The 27,865-nt window shown below is 54.9% G+C and overlaps 1 protein-coding gene across 13 annotated transcripts; it reads right to left on the minus strand.

The window, feature by feature from the left end:
- Positions 1-139: 139 nt before the first annotated feature.
- FCHO1 (FCH and mu domain containing endocytic adaptor 1) lies at positions 140-27,865 on the minus strand. 13 transcript variants are annotated; one of them, XM_024134241.1, is made up of 26 exons: positions 27,816-27,865; positions 22,959-23,003; positions 22,159-22,233; positions 17,475-17,566; positions 16,104-16,178; positions 14,811-14,952; positions 13,485-13,637; positions 13,139-13,243; positions 11,990-12,088; positions 10,659-10,707; positions 10,470-10,548; positions 9,733-9,757; positions 9,284-9,341; positions 8,623-8,801; positions 8,516-8,540; positions 8,090-8,141; positions 7,429-7,520; positions 4,777-4,889; positions 4,580-4,667; positions 4,316-4,424; positions 3,441-3,596; positions 2,991-3,123; positions 2,350-2,549; positions 1,645-1,700; positions 966-1,130; positions 140-406 (listed from the first exon to the last, which is right to left on the minus strand). In XM_024134241.1, the coding sequence occupies exons 3-26, from the start codon at positions 22,183-22,185 to the stop codon at positions 384-386; spliced, it is 2,295 nt and encodes a 764-aa protein (XP_023990009.1). In that variant the 5' UTR covers positions 22,186-22,233; positions 22,959-23,003; positions 27,816-27,865; the 3' UTR covers positions 140-383. The 13 variants fall into 13 exon arrangements, with proteins under 13 accessions (XP_023990009.1, XP_054938189.1, XP_054938193.1 ...); XM_055082210.1 differs by lacking the exons at positions 22,959-23,003; positions 27,816-27,865 and adding exons at positions 6,764-7,039; positions 11,800-11,896 and having other exon boundaries at positions 335-406; positions 10,663-10,707; positions 13,485-13,598; positions 22,159-22,188; XM_055082212.1 differs by lacking the exons at positions 22,959-23,003; positions 27,816-27,865 and adding exons at positions 6,764-6,925; positions 11,800-11,896 and having other exon boundaries at positions 335-406; positions 7,432-7,520; positions 10,663-10,707; positions 22,159-22,188.

Consider the following 27,865-nt stretch of genomic DNA (forward strand, 5'->3'; position numbering starts at 1 on the left):
AGTATCGCCCCGCACAAGCTAGGTGGGGGTGGAGGGGTAGGGATAAGGATTATTAAGGATATTAGATTTCTCCCACCCATCCGTCTTTTCTTCCTCTCCTCTCTGGCGATGTGAAGGAAACTTCCTGGAGCAGGAAAAGGCTTGTTATTTATTTTATTAGAAAATAGAGTGTTTATTTAAAGAACATTAAAAGGCCAAGGACCTGCATGAGCAGGAGTGGATCTCAGGCTCAGCCAGACTGAGCGTTGGGAGCCTCTCCACGGAGTCAGGGCCTCAGGGGAGGCCAGGGACCCTCGGGTCTAGCAGGAGGGCAGGGAGCCGTCAGTGAGCACCAGGACGCAGTGCAGAGCTGGGGCCAGTGGTGCTGGTCGGCCTCTGCGGGCTCAGCAGCTCACCAGGTACATCCCTGTGGAGGCAGGGTTGTGAGGGGTTGCGGGGGGGGGGCCTTGCCCCTACCCTGGGATCCCCCAATCCTCTTCAGAACACCCCTGTAACTCACTGTTCCCACTGCCCCATGGACCCCAGCAGCCCCTTGCGGGGACGGGAGAATGGGGGTGGGGATGGGTGCGCCAGAGGGGCTTCTGGCTCCCTGCCTTGGGTTCTTGCAAGGATGCCGGCCAGGGGACACTTCTTTTTTTTTGGCTGCACCCGCGGCACATGGGATCTCAGCTCCCCGACCAGGGATCGAACCCGTGCCGCCTGCAGTGGAAGCTCGGAGTCTTAACCATTGGACCGCCAGGGAAGTCCCGTAGGGGACACTTCTTGATCCCTCTCATTGGGGCCCTGACCACCCCTCTCCACCTGTGCCCCCCATCTTGGGTCTCCAGGCCCCAACACCCACCTATCCTTTCCCAACACCCCAAATGCCTCCCCCACCCCCGCACCCTGGCAGAAGCAGGGAGTGGGGCTCGGAGCCCGGCCTGGTCTTGGCTCCAGGGATGTGCAGCGGCAGGGCGAGGGCGTACCTGTGGCGAACCTTCTCTTTACCAGTGACATGCGGTAGCCACTCCCCACCAGCTCCAGGTCCACGCCGGACAGAGTGGCCCCCTCGCTGGTGAACTGAGCAGCCACGGGGCTGGGTGTGCTGGGCCCCGAGCATGGCTCCCAGCTGGCAGACAGGCGGCCAGAGCCTGGGGAGGTCTGAGGTCAGCTGTGTCCTGTCCCCGACCCCAGTCCTGCTGTGACCTGGGCTCCTCCTCCGCCCTGCACCCGAGCCCTTTGATCTGTGGCTCTGTCTGTTCTGTTTGACTTCCTCTTGTGTCCTGCACCCTTTTCCTTTGGCCCAACGGGGCTGTGTGTGGTTTGCAAAGGAATCCTGCCTCAGGGCCTTTGCACCTCTTGTGCCCACCCCTTGGGATGCCCTCTCCTCCGGCTTCGTCAAAGCCCTTTCAAGCTCTCCTTGATGCCTATGCTGCCCTGCTCCTAGCACATCCCCAATCCTCCCCTAGTTTGTTTTTCAAATTTTTTTTAGCTGTGTCGTGCAGCTTGCGGGATCTTAGTTAACCAACCAGGGATCGAACCTGTGCCCTCGGCAGTGAAAGTGGAGTCCTAACCACTGGGCTGCCAGGGAATTCCCTCTCCCCTAGTTGAAATAAGCCTCTCCCATCTGAGACCCCCAAGACCTTAGGCACAACCATAACTCACCCCCTGTCTCGGACACATCCGGAAGCTTCCATAGGAGCCGCTTCTCCTCCAGGTTCCTGGCATCAAGAGAAGCTTGGTCCGGTCTCCACCAGAAAGGACATTGGGAGCCCAGGGTCCCAGCTCAGTTGCCTCTTGGCTACATGACCCGAGAAAGCCGGGTCTCCTTCCTGGCCTCAGTTTTCCCATGTGTGAAATGGGGGTGGGGTATGGAGCAGCTGGTTCCTGAAGGCTCTACAGCCTTGCAGCACTTTTAGATGATGCATTCGGCCCTATAAATTTGGCTTCTTGGTGGCAGGTTCTACCTTTTGTACAAAACAAAGGCAACATTGTGCAGTGACTAAAAGCCAGGGACCACGAGTGGGTGGCTGGGTTGAAATCCTGGTGTGACCTAGGTAAGTGACTTAGCCTCTGTGTGCCTCAGCTCCCCCTCCATAAGTGGGGATGATGGTAGCCAACCCCTTGAGAGATTGCTAAAAGCCCCGAGCCTGTCAGTGTGTGCAGAACACATGGAACAAGCCTGACATGTAGGAAGCTCTCGGTGTCAGACATTATTATTGCTAGTAATATCACCCTTAGCTCCAAGCAAGGTGAGCCCACAGTGAATGGTCAGGCCTAGGGTGGACCCTTCAGCTGGCGTATCAAAGGGAGGTCTGCTAGGTTCTGGGGGCACTGCTGAGCTTCCCCAGGCCTCCCACATGCCCTCACCAGGTGGCAGCCGGCTGCAGGCGGACGTTGGTCACAGGCTCCCCTACGGGCAGCAGGATCTGGACATTGGTGAGTGGCGTGGGCACGGCCGTGGCACCAGGCCGGTAGCTGTACTCCACCGAGACCTGAGTGAGGGTCTCCCCGCACTGCCAGTGGGCGCTCAGCTGCAGAGGCACGGACTGGGGACCGGGGCGGGAGAACTAGGGGAAGGGAGAACAGGAGAGAGGACACGGCTTGAGCTGTCCTGTCCTGCCACACCGCACACTATTCAGCCACACTGCCCCTGCCATGCCACCCGCCATTCAACCGACCTGACTGCACTGCCTAGGACACCCCAGGGGCTCTTTGTTGATGAGAGGCTGTGTTACAACACGTCTCCAGCAGAGGGCAGAAGAGTGCCCCATTCTAACAAAGTCTTGGGGACAGGCGCGAGCTGCCAGGTCCTGAGATCGGACCTCTTCTAATCTGCACGATGGGGCCATCTGCACTAGTGGAGGCCAGGCCCCCCTACACTGCCCACCCCGCCTACAGCTCACCCCACGCTCATTGCTATCAGCCTCCATTTCTGCTGCCTGCTCAACCCTGTCCCCACCCACCAGCCCCTCCCTGCCCCCTCTGCCCCCCGCATCCACCTGGCCCACCTGGTACCGCAGCAGCACTACGTTGTAGTAGGAGGCAGCTGGATTCTGTTCTGCCTGACGCTGCAGGGCCTCAGTCAGAGCCGCCATGTTGAGCCAGAAGTCTTTGGTCTCAGGGTCGCTCTGGGAGGGGTCACTGCAGAGACCGGGAATAATCACCCCAACCCTCGGGAGATGCCGTCCCAAGGGCCTCCAGCATCCCACCTACACCAAGGGCTTCCTAAAGATGCAGATTCCCAGGCTAACCTTGGGACCGATAAAGCATAACTCCCAGGGAAGGGCGAGGGTGGGAAGCAAAAGACGGAAGGAGAGTCAGTTTCAGAGAGGGAGAGCAGCTTGCCCAGGGTCACACAGCAAATCCCGGGAGGCAGAACAGGAATTCAGAGCTGGGGCGCTCCTGGCCCCCACCAGTCCCTGGAACCCCCTAACTTTTCTCCCTTTCCTCAACAGTACCTGAAGAGCAGGTCAGCATTGGGATGGAAGTGCTCGATGGGGGCCGTGTGCACGAGGCGGAAGCTGAGGACCGGTGGGGGTGGGGTTCCGCTGAACACACGCACGATACCAGCAGGGAAGGTCATGGTCAGCTCCCCAGTTACTCGAGCCAGGCAGCTGGTGGGGGCGGGTGGTGAAGGCACTGGGCATTGGCTCAGGGCTCTGCCTGGCACCTCACGCTCCCCTCTCTCCTAGTTTCACTGTAGCCTGTGGCTCACCAGTTCCCTCAGAATCAGCAAGGCTCTGACCATGGCCAGCCTCCCAGCCCCAGCCTCCACCTCTTGTGTCCCTGCCTGGACAGCAATCCAGACACCAGGAAGAATCCACACTGGGCTGAAGGAGACAGGAACACCCCCTTCTCCAGTTCTCTTTTCCCCAGGCCACCAGGAAGCTCAAAGCAAAACATTCAGTTTTGTAACTGTCCTCAGCTTGGGTTTCCGTTCCAATACTCTCCTCCTCTTTGTGGTTTGATCTTAAGGTCTTTTCGGCTGGGCACCGTCCCCAGATTATCCCTGGTCCCTCAACTCACCCTTAACCTGCCCCCTCCACGGGCCTGGCCTCTGGTCTTGCTCCCTTCAGTTTGACGCCCACAGCAGCCTCAGAGGAGTTCCTCTAAACAGTGGCTACATCAATGCCTAGCCCTGCTCAAACGCCTTCCATGGTTCCTACAGCCCTCCGGATGGGTCTGGTTGTTCAGCTCAGTGTTCGAAGCTGTTCCACGGTAAAGCAGATCATGAAACCCATTTGAAAGCTGTCCCTGCCGGAACCTAGATGCACAGCCCCCAGGGAGCCCTGTTTGCCTGTCACCATCTGCACTGTGCCCCACCACTGTGTACCTGGGGTTGTGGCCACGGAAGTAGGCGTGGACATACTCAGTGAAGGCAGTGGCCACGGGCAGGGCATCCTGGGAGCCCAGGACCACAGGGCTTGGGCCCCGGGAGACTCCTGGGGGTGGCAGGGAGGGAACGAGGGACAGGCAGGGTGAGCGCAGGTCCCAGGCTCCAGAACCCGCCCTCTGCCGACACGGCCTCCATTGTATCACTAAGCCACGCACCCGGACCAGAGAAGGTGAAACTGAGGCCCAGAGAGGACCCACGTACCATGTCCTGCCTGGGATGAGAAGCTGGGCCGTTCTGGGATGGTGCTGGGGGCTGAAGAGCCCAGTGGGGAGGGGCTCAGGGAACGAGACTGGAAGGGAAGAAGATAGGCCGGCCTGTGAACACCCTAGCAGCAGTGCCCCGATGCTGACCCTGGAGGCGACTCCCAGCCCGGCTCCTGCCACCCCCCCTCACCCTACCAGGTCCCCGTTGCTGCGCATGAGGGGACAGGATGCTTTCCTGGAGCGAGGTCTCCGGGGTGGGGCTGCCAGGCCCTCCCTGGCTGCAAGGTCAGCAGGTACAGGCATCAAGTCTGGGGAATGAGCATAAGAACAGACATGGCTGAGCTGCTGCCTGGGCCTCTCCAACCTCCCCAGGGGAGGAACTCAGCCCCAAACTGGGAGTCGGGCTTATAGGAGGAGACCCCTGATGGTTGGGAGTCCTAGGGCTACAGAGAAGGTGCTGGACAGGACTGTAGACACCATCTGCAACCCTGAGCCTCCCAGACACCAGACTGGTGGCTCAGTAAGGGGTGAGCTCTCCATCACTGGGGGTATGCAAGCAAGGGCTGGATGCTCAGGAGGTAGGCACTCTACGGGGGGGCGGGGGGATTTGGCAGAGGCATTTTACCTAACATTTGGTAGTTCCAAGGGTAGTCTCCCACCCTGGCTTTTGTCTGAGTCACACCCTTCTAAATTAACTAATCATGGTGCAACACCTAAGTTCCCCTTGCTCTCTTGCTTCCCTAGTGTCCCTGCTTTGCTCCATCTACAAACGCTTACTCGCCCACCTCCCCTCCTACCTACACCCCAGGCTGTGCCAAGGTTCTCAACAGGGTTGGATCCTTCATGATGTTGGGGCCGCCCTGCATACTATAGGGTGTTGAACAGCCTCCCTGGCCTCCCCCCCTCAGACGGCAGGTATACTCCACCCCCAAGTGGTGACAATCAAGTAACAGTGGTGACACTGCCAAGTGTCCCCTGAGGGGCATAACTGGCCCAGTTGAGAACCTTAGTTCTACAGTAAAGCGCAGACAACTTTATCTGTCTACACTCATGGACTACACTCACTTCCCTGAGCCCTCCCTTGAACCAGCTCCAACCAGGCTCTTTCTTTAACCAAGGATGGTACCAAGCGCCGCCCCCCCCATCACCACCCCATCACCACTGCTGGGGACCTCATGTGGTCACAGCCCACAGTCCCTCTGACTCAGGCCCCCAGGAGCCGACCAGTAGCCAATCCCCTCCTTCCTCCCCCCTCTAGCCCTGCCCCTGCTCCACCCTGGGTGCTCTCCTACTCTCTCCCTGGGCAGCCTTCCATCCCACTTCAGCTTGATGATGTCTTCATGCAGCTGTCCACGGGGTGCTCCAGCCTGGCCTCCCCCATCCACCTGACATCTAAAGGCCCAGCCTTGACACGCCCCCACCCCAGCTTCTTCCGCCCCATCTTTCCTGCTCTTTCTGCCCTTCCCTCTCCTTTCAGCTGCCCTCAGGCCCTCTGCCCTGATTCCTCTGTTCTCTGGGTCCCGTGACTGTCTGCTGGCCTTCTCCCCACTGTTACCCCATCACCACTTACCTGGACTCACGTCCCTGGTCTCTGGCTCTCATCCTTGCCTACCAAGCGGTCAGAGAGAGCCTGCAATCCGAGCAGGTCCCACCCCTTCTTTGCTCACAGCCCTCCCTCCTGTGGCTCTGACCCTGCTAGGGGTAAAACTCACATTTCTCCCTGGGACCACCAGCCCCCACCTGCTCCCATCTCCCTGCCGAAATCTCCCCCTCCACTCCCTCCTTCTCCCTGTCATCACTCTGTTCCACCCACACTGGCCTCCTAACTGTTCCTCAAAGGGTCTTGCCTGCTTCCACCCCAGGACCTTTGCACAGGCTGTGCCCTCCGCTGGGAATGCCCCTCCCCCCCCATGTCCATATGGCTGCATCCTCACCTCCATCAAATCCCAGCTCAGATGTTCCCTCCTCAGGGAGGCCCTATCCTTCTGAGTCCTCACGAGGCACCTGCCACCTCCTACCTTGTTAAATATCCATATCACTATTGTCCCTGCAAGGGTGAGGGTTTCTGCCTGCCGGGGTCCCAGCTGTGTCCCCAGCACCCTGTTCAGACCCTGGCCACATTACGTGCTCAATCCTCCCCCAGGACTCAGATAACTCTCAGACTAGGGGTGGAGGAACTCACCTCCTCCAGCCACAGCCTCCAACCCCCAGGGACCCGGGGATGGTGCAAGGGGCTGTGGTGAGTCTGATGGCAGCAGGGGCTGCGTCCCCCTCGACTCTGGGGGCGGCACCCTACAGGTAGGTGGGCTCTGTGGGGTGCCCGGGCGGGGAACCCAGGAATCCGGGGAGGGGCCGGGTGCCGCGTGGGACGGTGAGTCCAGGCCGGAGTCCTCCACGTTCTCGGGCGACGAGGAAGAGAAAGGCGAGGGGCTGGAGGTGAAGCCGAGACTGCTAGAGCCTGGGGGAGGGAAGGGGGCAGCCAGCTCCAGACCCCACTCACACGGAGTCCCGTCCATCCTCCCGCAGGCCATGCCCATGTCGAGGAAGGTCCACCCCCATCCGATGTCTCCCCACCCCCCCTCCACCCCAGGCCATGCTCTCTGGCTACTTTCACCTCCACTGATGCCTGCCTATCCACACATTGTCATTCTCACTCCCACGAAGGCCACACCTTCTCACCGGCTCCGCCCATTCGTGCCATGGCCTCGCCCACCCTCACTTTGACCCACAAAGGACCCCCACGTCCTCCCTCCGGCCTGGCCCACGGTCCTGAGCCTCCTATCCTTGCAGTGGTCCCACCCCTCCTCCTGCTGGCCGCCCATGTCCCTGAAGCCCCACCCCCATCACCTGTAAAATCTTCATGGTCAAAGGCGGACTCTAGGGGAGGCCCAAAGAGGTTCTTGGAAACCTGCTCATCCGATTGCAGCTTCTCTGCACAGCTGGGGACAAGGAATGGACAAGAGGGGTGTTTCCATGCCTCCTCCCACTTCAGGACCTTTGCACTTGCTGTTCTTGGTCTTGAGCTCTGTTCCCCCAGATCTCCCTACAGCCACCTCCTGCTCCTCTTCAGGGCTCAGCTCAAAGTCCTCCCCACCTCCCCTGCTACCCCTCCACCACGGCCCCAACTAAAGTCACCCACTCCTATTTTCCATGACATTGCCTGCTTTAGTTTCTTCACAGCACTTGGAAGCATCGAATATGCTCTAACTTATTTACTATTTTAAAAATCTGAGCTTCTAGAATGTGACTCTGTCAAGAAGGAGGACCCGTCTTGGTCATTTATCTCCAGAACACAGAATAGCACAAGTACACATAAGGTGCTCAATAAATGTTCATCAAGTGAATGACTGAGTGGTCCCTCAAAAATGGCACGCCCTTAACTCCCTGCCAGGATAAGAGAAGGGGAGTCAGAGACATGGGGAGGCAGCAGGGGAGGAGGAGAGAGGCAGGGACGGCCCTCACCTGCCCACTCATGTGGGCCTAATGCCCCACCTCCCATGGAACCCACCTGCCAGCCCTTGGGGCAGATCGAGGCCTCTGTAGTTTCCCAGCAGTGTCCCCTGCAAGAGATGTACCTCCTTAAGCCTTTCTGTCGCCAGGCCTGCACTGCTTCCCACTCCACAAACCAAGGAGACCAAGGTTTGGAGCTGTCTAATCAGCTGCCCAAGGTGACCAGCAAATCAGGCAGAGAGGGGTTCGAACCTGATCCAACTTGGCTCCAGCCTCTGGCTTCTTTCCCAGCCCCAGCGATCCCTTTTGGCTCTCATTTAATTCTCATAATGACCCCATTTTATAAAAGGAGATCGGAGTGGGTAAGCAGCCTGCCCCAAGTTACACAGCAGAGCTGGAATTCAAACCCACACCCGCACTCCAGGCCCAGTCTCCCTTCCACGTGCTCCTCGTCAAACTGAAGACCCCTTAACAGGCTACTCACGTGAAGAATGGCGTTTCATGGTGCCCTGTGGACAAAGGGGTGGTATCAGGTCGGTGGCATCCAGCCAGCCCCACCCGCCCCACACACAGCACCTCCCCACGCCTCACCCCTGGGCCAGGAGGGAGGATGAGGCTGCCAGCTGTGGCCCTAAGCTGTGCTGCGGCTGCCTCGGGGCTGCAGGTTGGGGCCCGGGCCGGGGCGGGCTTGATGTGCACGTAGAATTTGCGGGGCTCCTCATCATCGAAATCGGAGTCGCTGGATGAGAAGTGGGAGGGCTCCGCTGTGCGTGCACTGCAGTCAAGGGGCCAAGCGGATTCCAACACGGGGTTTCCCTCCAGTCAGCCCTCAAATCCATCTCTTCCTGCTCACATCCCTTCAAGGCGCTGCACAATTCCATCTCTCACCACTTGCCACCCTTGCCTCGACACCATGTATTTGCCATTCTCCTCCCCCCACAAGCCTTCATACAAGCATGCCCTGTCCTAACTAGTAAACTCCTATTCAGCTGCTAAACCCCAACACCGGAGACCCCCTCCTCCAGGAAGTCCCCTTGGCTCCCCCTCTGGGGTAACCAAGCTCCCCTCTCTCCCTCTTGTTCAGCCCTGACCCCGCAGGGCGAGTGTCTGCATTTGAATCTGCTTGGTTCACAGCTGGAGGCTCCCCTCAGGATGTACACAGAGAGGGTTGCTAATGGTGGGCGGATCACTGTGGACAGAGCTTTGTCCTTGCTGTGCCAACAACTGCCCCCAGAAGGCGCCAGGAGGATATTGTTCTGGGTCACATCAGGCCGGACAGTGAAACCTTCTTCATCCACCTCTGGACATGTCTGGGGGGACAAGTGGTGAGTTAGTCTCTCTGTTACCAAACCTCCCATCTCACCCTGCCATGCCCCCCTCCACCTCTGGGCCCTGACTCAGACCGAGAAACAACCCCAACGGCAATAACGATCTTCTCGCAGTTTGTGGGCAGGTTCTTGGAGGAACAGAACATGCCGCAACCTGTCCCGAGGGGCAAATCGAGGCTAAGAGGGGACATTGGTCCCTCCCACGTGGTCCATGGGAGTTTGCAGCCACGGTGGGATTTGAACCTGGTCCCTAAGCTGTGCCGCCTCTTGCCCCTTGAGCTCCAGGCTTGGCTTCCAGGCCTGGGCGGGGGGGCCAAGGTGGGATGGACCCCTCCCACTTGCAGCCCGGCCTGGCCCCTCCCATGGCACTCACCCCTGAATCAGGCTCCCGGGAATCTCTGGGAATGCAGAAGGAGGTGTCAGTGTCAGCTCCCCCACCTCCTCTGGCCCTCCCCTCCGCCCCCAACACCGGACACGGAACCTGTGGCCAGCCCCTGGGCTGCTATGTTGTCCTGAAGTAGCCCTGCAGGTGGTGGGAACTTGGGGCTTGCTTGGGGCCGGGGCAGTGAATCTGGAGTTAGCTGAGCATGGGGTGTTCTCAGTCAACTTGGAAGGGGAGGAACCCTGGAGTTAGTCTGAATGTAGGGCTCACCTTGGCAGGGAAATAATGGGGCTAGCCTTGGCAAAGAAAAGAATCCTGGGCTAGCCTGGGCAAGGGTAATCCTGGGCTAGCCAGGGAGACCATGGGCATAGGGAAGAATGTGATACTAGTCTGGGCAGGGATACTCTTGGGCTCATCTTAACAAAGCAAGAATTGCCAGGCTAGATTAGGTGGGGAAACAATAAGGCTAGCCTTGACAAAGGGAGAAATCCTGGGCCAGCCGGGGAAGGGGGAACAGGCAGGCCCTGGTCTAGTTTTGGCAAAAGGAGAATTCTGGACTAGCTTGGGCAGTGGTAATATTGAGCCAGTCTGGGACAGAGAAGCTCCTGGCCTAGGCTGGAATATGATTCTCCTGGGCTACCCTAAGCAGGGGCCTTCTGGGATACCCTGGGCAGGGGGAGGGATCTTGGGTTAGCCTGGGCCAGGGCTGGGTTGGGGTGCTTCCTCACACAGCTGCAGGTGGCTCCCGCTCCCGCCGGCTCAGTCCTGGGAGGCGAAAGGCCTTGGCTCCCCGCAAACGTTTCATTGCTGAGGACAGATGAGGGGGATGCAGCTGAGCCCTGGGGGGTTCCCCTTACCATTCAGATCTGTCTCCCTCATCCCTGTGGTCCAGCCTGGGCATCCAGGCCCAGACGTACTTGCCTTCCTGCAGGGCAGCCGCACTGTACGCCTCAAAGTCCAAAGGCCCTGAGACAGAAAAGATTGAGAAACTCAGCTGGGCGGGGAGACTGGGCCTGGCAGGGGTAGCAGTATACCTTTGGCCACACAGTGGCACCTGGATTTGAGCTCAAGACCAGTCAGGGCCCAGGGCCTGAGCCAAGATGCTGAACCAGCCCCAGAGATGGTCATGAGTGGGATGGGCCAAGTGTTCTGGTCCTGCCTTGGATGGTTGCCACCTTGGGATGGACTGGAGGGGCCACTGCCCGAGTTATTTCTTCTACTTCCAGCATTTCTGGGTGGAACTTGGGTGGTTCAGGGGATGGACCATAAGTCTGTGAGGTGGGCTGAGCCTCAGGTGCCAGAACGATGACCTGGGACTCTCTCTCAAGGGTGATGGGGAGCCATAGAGGTTATGTGAGCAGGAGCAGGGCGTGACAAACCTGGAGCCAGTGAAGGGCAAGAGTGGGGGCCCACACAAGGAGAGGTGGCCTGAGCTGGTGCTGAGCTATAGAGACAGGAGGGAGAAAAGACAGACCCTAGTGGTTGACTAGAGCTAGGGATGTAAACTGTGTACCAGCATCTACTGAGTGCCTACTATGTGCCAGGTACACACTTTGCCCTTTATCTGCATCAAATTACTGAACATTCACAACACCATTAGGTGGGGGTTATTATCATCCCCACTTTACAGATGAGGAAACTGAGACTCAGAGAAGGGAAGACAGACGTCCAAGGTCACACAATGAGCGACAAAGGAAAGACACAAACCCAGATGTGACCCCAAAACTTTTGCTCTCAATTCTTCCTCAACTCTGTATCTGGACATTTTCAAATTGGTCTTTTGCTCAACAACCCTCAGTGGCTCTCTTGGGCCCTCAGGGAAAAGTCTGAAAGGCTGAGCTTGGCATTCAAGGCCCCTCTGGTATCCAGTTGTAAGAGATTTACACATAAGATCAGGCAGCAGATCCTCTTCCTCTGTGGGCTGCTGAGTTAGATTTGCCATCAGCCCATTTTTCTGATGAGGAAAACGAAGCCCAGAGAGGTTCATTCTCTTCCCTCTTGAGTCCTGTTCCTTCCCTACAGCTCCACAGCCCTACCCCCACAGATGCCCAGACTCACCAGGCTTCTCCTGGCCTGTGCCCTTGCTCTCTGCAAACTTCCTCAGCAGCATCTCCACGCTGATGTTTTCTATGTTCTGCTTAAACTCCTCATGTACCTGGGCCAGGCAGACGGAGTGTGTAATCAGGCCAGGGCCAAGGCCCTCTTGCCCAGAACCCCAGCTTCATTCCCCACCCCTGGCCCCACTCACCTGCCCAATCTGCACATGGGTGTCCTCCACTGAGTGAGCATAAGAGCCCAGCAGTGCCTTCATTTGCCGCAGGTGGGTCTCCTCCATGGCTTGGAAGCGCTGAGGCAGGAGGGGAGGGGCAAATGGGAAGGTGGGGCCACAAGGAGTGGCTATGTGACCCAGCCTGACCAATCAGAATGTTCCAATCCCCTGGCCGCGGTGATTGGTTTGGGGAAGAGCTCTGGGACTTTTGCTGGAACCATGGAAAAAAACACTTTCATACCCTAAGTCAATGTGTTGGTGGATGCATGTGGGGGCTGCTGGTGGCTACTTTGCTACACACACACACACACACACACACACACACACACACACACACACACATCCGGGAGGGCATGTCTGCCTGGGAGTAAAGCCCTCAGGGAGAAAAACAGACTTGAGAAGCAGAGAGGCACAACTTCCTGCCAATGCCATTTGAGCACCTGGATCCAGCCATACCTGAAGCTCTGACCCCTGAACTTTTCAGTTCCCTGAGCCTATACGTCTCCTTGTCAGTTTGAATGAAGATTTCTATCACTTGCAACTTTCTATCACTGCAAAATCAGAAAAAAAATCTAATTCTTAATCCCGAGATCCCAATCTGCTTTTCAAACATTTGGGTAGACAGAGACCCAGAGAGGTGTAGTGCCTTGCCAAAGGTTGCAGAGCTGGTGAGAGATGGAGGCTGCACCAGGAATCCAGGCTTTTCAGGTACCATGACATGTCGGGAGACTCTTGGCTTCTAAACCCTACACTGTCTTCTTCAAAAACCTCATCAGTGATAATTAAAATAATAATACTAATACTTCATAGATTGGTTTCTATGCACCTGGTACTAGTCTGAAAACTTCACATATGGTGACTCATTTAATCTTCACAACAATTCTATGAGGCAGGTACTATTACTGCCCCGATTTTACAGGTGGGGAACCTAAGGCACAAAACTGATTTGGTTTTTGAAATAATAATAACAGTAACAATAGCTAAGTGGCTCTAGAATTCTACGGCTTTAAGCCTGTGATTCTAAGGCTTCTGGAGTCGAGGGTTTGGAAGGTTCTGGACTTCTGGGGCCCAGAGCATCCTGGGCCCAGGAATGTGTAGGTCTCCAAGGTACAGATGCCTGGTTCTTACCAGAGCTGAGTCCAGCATCTTCTGCTCGAAGTCAGCACGGGCTGAGTTGTACTTCTCCACTGAACGCCGCAGGCTCTCTGCTGCCTTCTTGGTCTTGGTCTCTGCCTAGGAGGCACAGGGAGGGGACAGAGTTGAGACGGTGACACTCAGTGCACTTCCCCCGGCCCCATCCCCCAGCACGTAGACTCCCTGGGGTGCCCAGCATGCATGTGGTTCATGCAGGTTCAATGACCATCGCTCTGTGATATGTTTTCACTCTCCCAGCAGACAGCTCCGTCACCCCTCGGCAAACTCCTCTGACCTGTGTAGGCCAGCGGTGGCTGGGGACCTGCAGCTGTGTGCCCACCTTGTCCATCTCCTTCTGGCTGGTGCTCTCCCTCCGCAGCCGCTCCTGGTCCATGCAACGGTTCAGGAAGTTCTCGCGGGACTTGGGCAGGAGCTGGCTGACGCCTGCAAGGACCTGCACAGCGTCCAGGGTGCCCACCGCTTCCTCTTTGCACTGTGGGGGCGGAGAAGAGCATGCGGGCCACCTGAAGCCCCTGCTGGGGTGCAGGACCTGAGCAGACCCCAGGTGTATGCCGTGAAATTCCCAGCTTCCCAAACTGTGGGATTCCAGGTCCTCGAGAATACTTTTTCTGCGTATTCTATGAATTTCAAAAATTTTAACTCTTTAAATAGGTAATATTTACACATAATTCACATTTCAGAAAGTTTTAAGGGATGAGTTCAGGTAAAAACCTCCCATTATTACCATGATAGTTCTCCAGAAATAACTGGCACATGGACCATCAAATGTGCCCATTTTTTATGACAAATGGCAACAGTCCATACTGTTAAACTCACTGTTTTTTCCACTTAATAATTCATTCCCAAGATTGTTCCATATCAGCCTGTAGAAAATTTCCTTGTTCCTCAATTTTTAAAAAACTGTGGTAAAATACATATAACATAAAAGCTGCCATCTTAACCATTTTTAACTGTACAGTATGAAGTACTACCAACTCCCTTTTTAACAGGGGTTAAAAACCACAGACTCAAGACTTCCCTGGCAGTCCAGAGGTCAAGACTCTGCACTTCCACTGCAGGGAGTGCAGGTTCGATCACTGGCCAGGGAACTAGGATCCCGAATCCCACAAGGTAAGGCCAGAAAACAAAACAAAACACACCAACAAACAAAAACCCCTGCAGATTCTAGGGATCTGTAAATGCAAAGCCTTTATGACTCTAGAATTATAAGCTTCAAATATTTGGGATCCCAAGAGTCTAAGGTCTGGCTCTTCCAGAGTCTAGAAACGTCAAATAACAAGATCTGTAGCCCCTGATGCTCTAGATCAGGGGTCATTTTCACACATCACAAAATATTCTTCTTTTGATTTTTTTTTCAACCACTTAAAAATGGAAAAACTATTCTTAGCTCGAGGGCTGTACAAAAACAGGTGGCGGGCTGGATGTGGCCCGCGGGCCGTAGTTTGCAGATCCCTGCTCTTGAATTTTGAGACTGAAATTCACCAATGCTCAGGTCTGTGAGATTCTGAGTTTGATGTCGTGGAATTAACAGAATTCTCAGAGGCACACACCAGGGGCTGGAGGTTCCAAGGCCCCAGAAGTCCTGGGATCCTGGGAGCCACTGGCATCCCCCATCCACCAGCCTTGTGGTACCCACAGCACACACCTTCTTGTGTGCCTTAAGCTGTTCCTCGCCGTAGCGGAGCACGTCCTTGATGAGGTCCTGCAGCTTCCGTGTCAGCTCCAGGTGGCAGAGCGCCAGCTTGTCTGAGGAGACTCGGAAGACCTCCCAGAGTGGGGCGAAGGTCCTGGAAACAGGTGGGGTCACACATCCCGGGCCCAGCAGGCCCAACCCCCCAGGGACCCCTCATACAGCATGGCTGGCATTGGGTCAGGCATCTAATGTGTGCCGGGCCCTGCTAAGCATGAACACATATGAATTCATTTAATCCCCACTGCAGTTGTGTGAGGTGGGCCTGTGGCACATGGGGAAACTGAGGCATGGGAGGCTCCATAACTCACCCAAGGGCCCTCAGCAAATGAATATCAGAGCTGGAATTTAAACCCAGGCCGAGGCCCCGCAGTCCTCTGTCTGGACTCCAGGCCCCGCCTGATACTCACAGGCAGCTGAGACTCAACCTGCCCATATCAAGTTTGCGGGGCTTTCCCACCTCGACAGAAGACCCCTCTGGCCTCCCCACTGCCTTCGCTCTCTGCTGCCGCCATTTCGGCCCCCGAGAGAACCTTTGCCCCACAGGAGCCACAGGGAACTTTGCAATGCCAATGGAACCACATCACATCCTGGTTTAAAAGTCACCTGTGTGTTGGGGCCCTGTGGCCCCTTCCCTCTATTTCTCCCCTACTTCATCTCCACTTTTTCCAGGCCCTGCAGCCATGCCAGCCTCTTTGCTCTTCCTTGAACACGTATGGTGCGTTGCTGCCTCAGGGCCTTTGCACTAGCTGAGCCACCTGCCTGGGTCTCTGTCCCGCAGACACCCCCATGGCTGATTCCTTCACATTATTGAGGTCTCAGCTCCAGAGACAGTGTCCAGCCTCTAATGCTCCTATTTTGTTCTCTTCCTAGCACTTTTCTCTCTGGGAAAGGACTTTGTTCATGTTTGTGGTTAACAACCATCTCGTCACACATCCCAGATGTACACCTATGAACAGGGCATGAAGGTGACTGGAGGCTTTATCTGTCTTGATTGCCCTGGGCCCCCTGGTGCCTTGAACAGTGCCTGGCACACAGTAGGTGTTCAGTAAATATCCAGTGAATGAATGAATGAACTAGTGAATGAATGAACTATATTCCTCTGTCCAATTAGCCCCATAAGCAGGGGGATGACTCCCTGTTCCACATATCACAAGTGTGAAGAGATGTCCACCCAAGGGCAGGCTCCTGTTGCCCCCCAGTGCCCCACACCCTTGGCCACTCCTGCCCCACCCAGAGCCCACTCACCCCACCGAGGTCCCGTTGCTGGCCAGCTTGGAAAGTTTTGCCATTGCCTTCGAGTAGGTCTCTTCGATGGTGGCCCTGGGTAGGAGGACAAGGGAAGGATGGGAAAGGTTCTGAGCACACTTGGGAAAGGCCCCACACCCCTGGGCCTCAGTTTCCCCATCTCAAACATCTGAGCAGTGGGCTTCCCTGGTGGCGCAGTGGTTGAGAATCCGCCTGCCGATGCAGGGGACACGGGTTCGTGCCCCGGTCCGGGAAGATCCCACGTGCCGCGGAGCGGCTGGGCCCGTGAGCCATGGCCGCTGAGCCTGCGCGTCCAGAGCCTGTGCTCCGCAACGGGAGAGGCCACAACAGTGAGAGGCCCACGTACCACAAAAACAAACAAACAAACAACCAAAAACATCTGAGCAGTGTCTCTCCAGGAGAATGATACAGTCCCCTGACAGGGGGAGGTGTTCTGGAAATTCATGGGAGAGGTTTTAATCCTTAAGTAAAACATCAGTAGTAATAGCAGCAGTAGCAACAGCAGATAAAAAAATTTTTAAGCACATAATATAAATGTTTTATATGCTTTACCACATTTAATTGCAGAAGACAAACTCATATTTCCTTTTTCCCTCTAGACAGACACTGCTAAATGCCTACCTAATATCCACTCACATTTTCATCCTAATAGAACCTCAGTTTTGTTTGGGGTAGAAGTGTGCCCAGTTAAAACCAGTTACCCATTGGGGTATTTTCTGAGAGAGGCTCCCATGGGGTAGCATAAGCAACAGTGGATGGATCCAGGGTCTGAAGGCCCATAAAATAAAGAGTGGCCCCTGTCCTGTATGGCTGCGACAGGTCCCACGTGACAGCCACAAAGAGAAAAACCTGGTTAATAATCCTATGGACTTTCTGCCCAGATTTAATGGGCGTTCAGCTGCTGAGAAGCTGGGGAGCAGAGGCTGCCTTGCAATTTGAGTTTATTATGTTTTCTCAGACATTGGAGCATTGACATGCTGAGATGTAGATTATTTCATCATACATGATTTTTCTTTTATCATATTCAGGGCCCGAGATTGAGTTTTCAAAATTCTCGTTGTAAGTAGGTTGTATTAGCGTCTCTTCAGGGGGAGGCGTTAGAACCTGGTGATTGCCATTTAAGATGGGGCATGGGGCTGATAGTGTTGAGAACCGTTGGTTTGGAGGGTCTTCAAGCCCATTTGGTTCCTGGAGACCCCAGGGGCCTGGATCCTTTCTGGCAGGGTGTGGTGTAGTGGAAGGATGGAATGGGCAAGAGAAAAGGGGGCACCAGGGTTGGGGCACAAGATGAGCATGGCTGTGTGGACTGTGGGACATGGCCATGGGGTGGGTGGGGCTTGGGGACCTCACCTCTCCCGGATGAAGTCTGCCAGCTCCTTGGTGGAGATGGGCCCCTGCTTCACGCTGTGGTACAGGACCTCAAAGCCATGGTTCTTCTCTCCCTGCAGGGAATGGGGGTGGAGACTGAGGAAGGGGATGGAGAGGACATCAAGGTTACCTAGCAACAGGGGCTAGGCTGAGGAGCTAATCAGAAGAAGTCCATCCTCTTGGTTGTAGGGATTGGTTCAGGCCTGAGCCAATCAGCCTGTGGCATTTCCCCCTGGTCACAAGGATTGGTTCATGGGCCTCAATTTGGTCCAATCAGAAAGAAGCCTGGGGGAATTCCCTGGCGGTCCAGTGGTTAGGACTCTGCGCTTCCACTTCAGGGGGCCCGGGTCCCAACCCTGGTCAAAGAACTAACATCCCACAAGCCGTGAGGCGTGACAAATAAATAAATAAATAAATAAATAAATAAATAAATAAATAAACAAAATTTTAAAATAAATAAAATAAAAATTTTAAAAAAGAAAGAATCCTGGGATTTTTCTCCCATAGTTGAGGGAGAGACATTCTCATTCACTGGTTGTCTCTCTCTGTCACTATCTTTCTGTCTTTGTGTGCATGTGTATCTCTGCCTGTTTGTTCCTTTCTCTATCAGTCTCTTCCCCTGTTTTTCTCTCTATCTTTCCATAAATGATTATGTGGTCACAGGAGATACTGGAAACCAAGTGGAAACCATGAACTTTGGAAAGAAGCTGAACCTGAGAGGGTCTGAATAAAAAGTGTGTTGAGTAGAATTGCTGGATCAAACCAACCCTGAAAGCCACACTACTGCACAACTTTTCAATTTTATGAACTAATATGACCTCTGTTGCTTAAGTCACTGTAGTTGTGTTTTCTGTTCTCTTCAACATGAAAACTCCCTCTCTGAGAATCCCACAAAGCAGGATGCAAGTCTGACACCTCTCTCAGGACCCAGCAATATCTAGTACAGGGTGGGGCACAGAAAGGGCATTTCAGTTTGTTGAATAGACGGACAAAAGTTATTTTGCTCTTACCTGGGACTGGTGGGAACAGAGCCTCTACCCTGGTGCCTGCTGATGCCTTGCACCAAACCTCTTTCCTGCTAGTTCTGGGGTCACCATGGTGGGAGAGGCCAGGGCTGTGCTGTGTGATCCAGATCAGTCACTGTCTCTCTCTGAACCTGTAGTGGCTCCTCATTAAGATGGGGGCAGGGAGTCACCTACCTCTCATATGGGGATGAAGTAAATACCAAGATGATCCACATCACGGTCCCCTAAAGTCCCAAAGGCAACCCTAGTTTTTGCTAATTCATGGTATTACTTAGTTATCATTTTGCTTTAAGGTTGCACTTGCTTCTTCTCCAAATATATTGATTTAAAAGGGCAACGCTTACCACTATTCTCTTTTTTCTTTTTTTTTTTTTAATTTTTTTCTTATTTTTAGGCCACACCACACGACATGTGGGATCTTAGCTCCCCGACCAGGGATCGAATCCATGCCCCCTGCAGTGGAAGCGTGGAGTCTTAACCACTGGACTGTCAGGGAAGTCCCTACCACTATTCTAAGTGGAAAGCCAGGACCCCTTGCCATAATGAAGGGGATGGGAAAAAATAAGGTAACAACTATGTTTTAATGCCCGCCAGATCCTGTCACACGTGAAGGGCAACATGTCTGAACACTGAGCTATCAGTTAAAAAGGGTGATCAGCTGGGCTCGGAGGGAAGTAGAGATATTTTAGCACCAAATGGGGCCTTGTAATTAGACTGAAAGAGGAAGCTCATGGAGGGATCCAATGTTATTTAATTCCCAACACAAATCACTAAAGTGATCCCTTTGGGAGCACTTCATAGACCCTCTGGAAATGATGGTTTCCTCCATCCTCCTCCAACCTGAGGGGTTCACCCTCCCAGTTACCTGGAAGCTTGAAGGATAAAGCCAGAAGTCACCACCAGATAATCCCTCTCGCTGTGCAAATGGAAAAATGGAGGCCAAGACTGGGAAAGACCCAGGGCAGCCTCTTGGCCTCGCCAGCAAATAGCAAATGGTGCAGACATGCTGCTCTTTCCCACCACGGTATCTTTGCTGGGGCTGTTACTGTCACCTGGCTCACTAGCCTGCAACTTTTTCAACCCATCCAAATTCTTCCACCTCTCAAGGATCACTGCCAGGCCCTCCTCCTTCAGGAACATTCTTAGACCCTCCTCAGACCCCCACTTCCCAACATTCATTGTTGATCCCTCCAGCTCCCCAGGAATATATTTTCTCTCTTCTCATGTCTAGAATAATACTTCTTTTTTTTTTTTTTTAATTTAATTTTATCTTTGGCCTCGGCTTACAGGATCTTAGTTCCCTGACCAGGGATTGAACCTGCACCCTTGGCAGTGAAAGCACACAGTCCTAACCACTGGACCACCAGGGAATTCCCTAGAATAGTACTTTCAAGGCTCAAGTGTCAAATCCTCCTTTTATGCACTGGGTCACTCTGAGCCAGTGACTTCACCTCTCTGGGTCTCAGTTTTCTCATCTGACAAATGGGGACAATGACAGCACTCACCTCCCAAAGGTCTTGGTGAGATGAGGCTGGTACAAGACACAGGGCCTCCTGCACAGTGCTGAGGGCTCAGCAAACAGCCCCAGCAGGCCCCCACCCACCCTGCCCAGGGGATCCTCGGTTGAGGCTGCACCAGGCACCGCCGCCCAGGCCAGCATCTGGAGCTGACTCAGAGCCAACTGCTGGCCCGTTTCCCAGACCTGGCAAAGCCCCCAGCAGTGCCTGCCTCCCTCAGGCTGGGCTGGCAGCCGAGGGTCCTGGGAGGGGCTGTCTCGGGCTTGTGTCTTCTTTCAGAACTTCTGGACTCCAATCTTGCTCCCACGCCAGCCCCAGAGAGATCTTTCTAATACAGCTTGATCATGTCCCTCTCCTGCTCACACTTCTCCCGTGGCTCCCCAGTGCCGTCCATGCCTCCAGACCTGACTTGGTCCAACAAGACTGGGGCATCCCTGTCTGGCTTGATTTCCCCTGACTGGAGCCTCCTTCAGGCCAGTCAGGGCCCCAGCGTCACCCAGCAAAGAGTCACCAATACTAACAATAGATTAAAAAAGAAACATTAATTAAAAGAAACAGACATTCCAGGGGTACTACCTTAGTCCTGGGGAAGCAGGAGTTTCATCCCTCTTTCCCAGCTGCAGAAACTGAGGCTTTGAGATGCAAAGCCACCTGCCCAAGGGCTCCCAGAAGAGCCCAATTCAAATCCCAAACTCAAAGCTCTTATCCACTGTGTACCAGGCTATCTTTGGAAGGAGGAGTTGGGGGTGGCTTCTATTTTCTCTTTGCTGGTCTGAATTTTCTGCAGCGAACTTGCATGTCTCATACAATGAAAAAGAATTTAAAAGAAATGTAGGTGCCGCATGCCATTAAGAGAAATTTAAAATAAATGTAGGTGCCGCCGTTAGGGTTCCAATACTTGGGCGACCACCGATCCTCAAACGGGTCAACCCTCCCCCCTTACACAGATCTCCACCAGGGCCTCAGAGAGTGGCAGCCCTTTGATGGGGTCACTCAGCCATTCAGAGGCAAATCCAGGGACTCTGGCCCTTGGGAAGGAGGTGGAGGTCCGTTCCCCCCACCCCCGCCCCCGCCACCCCGCAATTGGCAAGGGGATGCAGCCCCTTTAAGAAAGCAAGTGCTAGTAAGAGGAGCCCCAGCTGGGGAGGGAGAAAGGCCTGTTGCCATGGGCAACCAGTTGCCTAGCAACTGGGCTTCCTCTGCAATCTCTGGGCCTGCAACTGAGGAAGGGGCTTTCTGCCCTGGTCCTTCCCTGATTTTCCTGTTCACACATCCTCTGTGGCTCCCCATTAGCCTAGCTCTGTGGGAGGAGTCCTTGTGCCCTCAGCTGGCCACCCAGTGTCACATCTCTGGATTTCTGCCCAGGCTGTTCCCCCTGCCCAGGATGCCTTTCTGACATCCTGGAAAATCAGCCTTCAAAGCCCACGGCAAACACAGCTCTGTGTCCTTGCTCCTCCTCTGGGCATACCCAAGGCTGGGTTTAGCCCTGACCCTACAGGGCTGGGTGTATCTTACTGGCTCTGTGTCCCCCAGACTGGGGGCTTCTCAGGGTCAGGGCTTGGATGGAATCTCTTGGGGGCTCCAGCATCTCCCACAGTTGGCTTGGTGTGGGGTGGTGGTGACAGGGAGGGAGGGAGGGAGTGGATGAATAAAAACAAGTCTGTCTTACTTGGCTCTTTGAGTCACAGTATGTGGTCCCCAGCCTGGAGGGCAGACAGGTGAGCGGGTCCCTAGGGGTCAAGTGAAGAAAACCCCCCAACTCTCCAGGATGGGGAAGATGTGGAAATTCCCTGGATGGAATGATCCTGGATCCTGAAAGTTCAGTCTGGCCCTGGGTTTCAGCCCTGACTCTGCACTTTCTCACTGGGCAACTTCAGGTGAGAGATTCCTACTCTGGGCCTCAGTCTCCCTGTTCAACCTGTGACTTGCCCAAGATCACAAGGCCTATGACATCTGGGGGTATAGATTCAAACCCAGCCTGACTTTTCCCACTTTAACTTCTACCCACTGCAGACCCGCCATCTGCCCAAGACTGCCCACAAGCCCCCAGGTCCCTCCATCTCCATAAAAGCCCCCACAGCCCTTCCAGGAGCCCCCACCAAAGTAACAGCGGATCTTACTTACCCAAAAATACTCCCCAAAATACGACATCCTGATGGCCTCTATGGAGACCCCCGAAGGCTCCCGTCTGGTGCCTGTCTGAGGAGAGAGGCAAGTTTGAGCGGTAGTCATAGCCAGCTCGGGCCTGAGGAAGGGAAATTCCAACTGTTCTCCTTGTGGAGGAGGGAGAAAGAGGATGGAGAAGGAACCAAAAACCCCAAGGCTGGGAGTATGCCAGGGCCCCTGAAATGATACAGTTCTGGGCAGGGTCGTCAAGTAGCTCCCAGCCTAGGGGGACAGAGCTGGATACAGATGCCCAAGCCCTGTGGGGTCAGACTAAATGAAGAGATATGGTCTAGGGGAGCCTAGACTAGAGGAAGGGGCATAGGGGTTGGGGTTTTTAAGCATGAATAGGAGTTCATGGTCAGGGATGGGTAGAAAAACTCTAGGCCATTTCACAGATGGAAAAACTGAGCCCTATCCAGAGGGGAAGCTACTTGCCAAGGTCACACAGCCAGGAAATGACAGTGGATTTGCACTCGGGCCAGCTGAGTCCCAACCTGAGCACTCAGCCCCACGCTGGGCAGCTCCTGTGGGAAGAGGGTCTGGTGAGAGATGGACACTGGGACTGTGATCGGCCACATGGCAGTCGGGGTCCTTGAAGTGTCCCTAAGTTTCCCTCGGGGTCTCCTGAATCCCTCTACAACAGTCCCCATGTCATGCACACTCCTGTGATGGAAAGCTCATCCCTCACCATGGTGACCCAGCTGACACTGGTGCCCCCATGAGTCCCAACCCTATCCCCTGGAAGCCAGTGTGTTCACCTGGTATCTGAGTCACTGTCCAGCTCCGTGCCTCAGTTTCCCCATCTGCAAAACAAGAGGGAATGCCTAGAAGGGGTCTTGTTGGAGGACCCCAGGCTTCCCTGCAGAGGGGGCAGGGCCAAGCCACCAGGCGAGGGAGGGACACTTGGTGTCCTTGGCATGTTCTTGAGGTTGGGCTTGTCACTGGAGCCCGCAAGCCTCATCCATAATTCATGACCCCGCGGGCAGCTCCGCAGCAGCTGGGAGCCCAGGAGGCACAGTAGCAGCAGGGACAGGGCTGGTGACCGCAGGATGGGAAAGCTCCCTGGGCCTCACCAGGAAAGGACTGAGCAAGGACCTTGGACAAGGCTGCCCCTTTCTGAGCCTCAGTTTTCTAATCTTGAAAGTGAGTTTAATTCGACCCATTATCAGCTAGCCCCTGGTCACTTGACTTCTGTAAGTCACCCAGCACCCACAATGTGCCTACCTGGCCAGGACAATACCAGGGTCCATGAGATGATTCAGCCCTGGGCCTGCTCCCTGAGGAGCCCTCAGTCTAGGAAAACAGAGCTGAACACAGATACCCCAGTCCTGCAGGGTCAAAGCTGAACCAAATGGAGGAACAAGGACTGGGGGACCTGGACTAAAGGAGGGGGTGTGGAAGTGGGGTTTTAAAGCATGAATAGGTGTTCACCAGGCAAACAATTATGCGATTCAACAAACATTCCCAACCACCACCCTGTGCTGGGGCCCCTGAGAAACTCTAGCTCCTAGTGTAGCCCCTGAGGAAACCCAGTCTAGCTGGAGACATGCTAAGCTGACATCCCAAGGGGGAAAAGCCCTAAATTCCCATCTCATTTCTTAGTTTCTGGCCATGACCTAGACCCTGAGCATCTCCAAATCCCTTAGAGTTATGCTAACTGATAAGGGAACTACTAGTCCCATGTGGCAACTTAATTTTAAACTAAATAAAATTATACACAGTTAAACCCCTAGTTCCTCAGTTGTGCCAGTCTTGTTTCCAGGGCTCAGGAGCCACATGGAGCCGGTGGCCACCCAACTGCAAAGCACAGATACAGTTCTGCTAGAGAGTGCTGCTCTAGAGGATCCTAGGAGCCACCGGGCCCAAGTTCCCCAGAAACCAAGTATCTTGCTACTGTTTTTACAACTCCCATTAGATGGCCCCTCCCCCAACACATACACTGAGCAAGAGTGTGTGTGCGGCGCTGTGACCTCTTCACAGGTACCACACATTCATTCAACCTTCACAACCACACGGCAAGCCTCAATCCCAACTTTACAGATGAGGAAATTGAGCCACAGAGAGGTCACTCACTGGCCCCAGGTCACTATGATTTTGTCCCTGACCTGTCTGCATAAGAACTCCTGTTCGAAACTTCCACACATGGCTCTGGATCTCCATCTTCCCTCGACCACCCTGCCATCCCTCCCGCCACTCAAGAGTCATAATGGGGGTCGGGGTGGCAGAGCCAATGTGGCCCTGCGCAGGCCCCAGCCCGGCCCAGGAAGTGACACCTACTGTTTCTCCTGAAACCCAGGCCAAGTGGAAGGGTCTCCCTTCTGCTCCTGAGCGGGGCAAGGAGGGGCAATGGGGGCCTCCTGGCCTGGGCTCAAACTCACCAGACAGTGAATGGGGCCAGAGCCCCTGTCAGCTGGGGCAGGCACCAGGAGAGAGCCACGTGGCCCCTGCCACTTCCGTTAGCACCAAGCAGAGGTCCCTGTGCCTGGGGGACAGGAAGCTCACCCTGCCCCGCCCACGGCCCAACCGCCACCTCCCCTCCCCCTCCAGACAGCACCCATGGGACCTCCCTGGCACCGTGCAGGTCCTGGGTGGGTAAACTGAGGCCCCTAGCTGGGGCTATTATTACCGAGCAAATAATCTTGACAACAATTGTGAAATAATAGTACCCACAAATTGAGCACCAACCCTGGGCTAAACATTCCACACCTCACCATTCTGAGGTGGGCCAATGATGCCTGCTTCACTGGGGGGGGAACCCAGGACTCAGAGAGGGGAGTCCACCTGCCCAAGGTTGCACAGCCCATGAATGGGAGCACCAAGACTCGAACCCAGGGCCGCATGAGGACATTCATAGGCCAGAGGCACTTTTGATTTCATGGGCCCCTTCCTCCAATAAAAAAAGAGAATTTAAACTATATTTTACAACTACATTTGGCATAGAGACGAATATATTAATACCATATATTAAATGTTTTCTTTGACCCCGAAGCTTGTTTTTTTTCCCCTTCTGATTTTAAAAGAAGTTAAAACACCTTTACAGACCCCTAAAATATTGTGCCTGAGACATGGTGGTCACTGTGTCTGATGAAGTCAGCCCTGCGTGAACCCAGGTCTCCCGGTCTCCACAGAGCCAGGGCAAAGCCCAGAGATGGACAGGGACTTGCCCAAGGTCACACAGCAGGTTGTCAGTGGACCTGGATGTCCCCATCCTCCGGCTGCTGGAAGTGGGGAAGAGTCCTTCCGGGAGGTGGCTGACACAGGCTCTGGGTGCTGCCCAGAGATCCACCCTCCCCAGCACCAATTCCCAAAACCTTGGGGCTTCTTGCCGGTTCAGCATTAGAGCAGGTCTCGGAGCAGATAAAACAAGACAGGAACCAAGTCAGCAAAGAAGGCAGGGCTCCTGTTCCTGATGGGTTGTCTGGAGCTCCTGACCTCTCACTTGGTGGCCTTGGGCTGTCCCTCTCCTCTCTGGGTCTCTAAGGTTCTGCGAAACAGGATCTGTTATTTTGTTCCCCCTTGGACTCCAATTTGCTCACAGTAGGGCCAGTTTGGGGTTTTTCTCTTCCTTTCCTGTGACTGGCCGCTTGGCTATGCTGTTTCAAGGACCAGCTCTGTCATGTGCTTCCTCTTCGCTGACCACCAGGGCTGTGCCCATTTACACAATCTGGCTTGATTCTCACAATGGCACTTGGAAGCAGTGTCTCAACTCAGCCATTACCCCATTGAGGCAACTGAGGCACCGGCCCCATGTCACACAGTGACTGGGCTGTGAACGGCATCTGAGCTCACGCTCAGGAATTTTTCAGTCCTCCCACCTGGTCTCCTCCCTCTCCATCACTTCACTTGGAAAACACCTATTGAGCACCAACTGTGTACCTGACTACCGAGCTCTGGAGACACAGCAGGCAATACCCTTGCAGAATTCCCTTACTCCTACCCCTGCCCTAACCCGAGTCAGCTGTTGACCCCATTTATGCTCACTAATATTGTAATTAGTATTATAATTACAATATTATAATGATTATAATATTGTATGATAATTATTGTAGTATTACAATGATCATGTCTGCATTTGCAGCACTCCCATTCTCACAGTCTGCTCTGATCTTCCAAGGGGGATTCAGCCCATTTCACAGAAGAACACATCAAGGTGCAGAGGGGCAAAGCCATGCACAGGAGAGCTGGATTTGAACCTGGGAGCGTTGGACTCCTAGCCCCACCACAGTGAAAGAGCCCCAAGGGATAAGGGATAGACTGGCCCAGTGCCTCTCACCTCCTCCTGCCCAGGATCCTGCCCAGGTACCGGCTTTGCCCCTGGTGTGGGTGAAGGTATGTGGGTCAGGGTGTGCCCCGGGCAGTCCAATGAGTGCGACCAGGGTGGAAGAGCCCCTGTTCTGATGATGGCAGCTTGGCAATATGTTTTATTGTCTGGCAGAGCAACCCTTCCAGCAATGCCAGAATGTGACCATCAACCCATTTTGCAGTGCAGTAAACTGAGGCTCAGAGGCCAGCAAGGCATATGGGGAGATCTCCAAACCTATTGCTCTCTCTCCTCCAACCACCAACATATTTAGCAAAAGGGTGGAGTTACATTTGGCAAAAGATGCGGGGGGTGGGTTTCAGAATCTGTAGAATACAGGCTCCAAAGCCCACTTTCAAAAAAAAAAAAGTCAAGGCTCAGGGAGGTCTGTCACCTGCCCAAGGTCACCAGTGAGTCAGATCCATACAAAGCCATCTCCAGGTCCACACTGCGGCTGGGGCAGTCGAATTCTGGGATCCGAGGCAGATGGAGGGGCCACCCACCCCCCAACACTCCTCCGCACTCCACTTGCAGCCAGCCTCCAGCAAGATCCTAATTTACGATTTATTTTAATCCCTGGGAACAGATGCTCGCTGCCCCCCCGCCCCCACTGAAGCAGGGACCACCACCAAGTCCATGCTCCAAGTCTCTCTAAGCCTGGCCCGGCCTAGCCTGCCAGGCAAGGGACCCCACACTGACCCCTCGCTAGAATTCCAAACTTGGGGTCCCTGCAGAGGACGCCAGTGAAAGGCCCCTCCACCGCCCATCCTTGTGCTCGGGGGGGTGGAAAAGGACACTCTAGAGGAGGGATCAGGGGACCCCCAGCTCCTCGGCCAGGCCTAGATCGGGGTTCATAGCAGAGAAAAGGGGTTCCTCATCTTGGTCCCCAGGGGTCTACAGGCCAGAGCTGGGAAAAGGGAAATTGGGACTCGTTTCGGCTGTCCTGGGTCCCAGGCTGGAAGGAGAGTGGCGTCCCCATCTCTGCCCCGGAACCTAGACCCAGATCCAGGCTTAGAATAAAGGGATCTGGGGAGGGGTCTCGCTTTATAGCTGCCCCGCTGCACGCTCCAGTTCTAGGCCAGGAGATGGAGGATTTGGGAGGGGTCTCCAGCTCCCTCCGCGGATCCCCGATTATCACGGGGGAGCAGGGGGAAGGACGGGGCGCCCACTGCGCAGCACCCCCACCCCCTGTTCTCCATCCCTCACACCTCGCCGCGCTTTTGACCCCCGGGGCCGCCGCGCTGCCAGGCGCGGTGCCCATGGGGGGCTGCGCTGGCCAGGGGGTTTCGGGGGTGTCTCGGTGAACAGCACTTACCTCCCGAGCTCGGGCCGAGCCCCGCGCCCGCCGCCACCTGCGGCTCGGTC

The sequence above is a fragment of the Physeter macrocephalus genome, unplaced genomic scaffold (assembly GCF_002837175.3).
Source record: "Physeter macrocephalus isolate SW-GA unplaced genomic scaffold, ASM283717v5 random_41, whole genome shotgun sequence".
NCBI classification, from domain to species: Eukaryota; Metazoa; Chordata; class Mammalia; order Artiodactyla; family Physeteridae; genus Physeter; species Physeter macrocephalus.

Bases quoted from the DNA above. Each gene is read 5' to 3' on its own strand.
- FCHO1 (XM_007116897.3), bottom strand. From the start codon at position 22,185: ATGTCGTATTTTGGGGAGTATTTTTGG. The intron at 9,342-9,732 runs GTGAGTGCCATG...TTGTCCCCCCAG, and splicing joins CCCGGGAGCCTGATTCAGGG to ACATGTCCAGAGGTGGATGA. The intron at 1,701-2,349 runs GTGAGGGCATGT...TCTTGATGCCAG, and splicing joins CTGCAGCCGGCTGCCACCTG to GAACCTGGAGGAGAAGCGGC.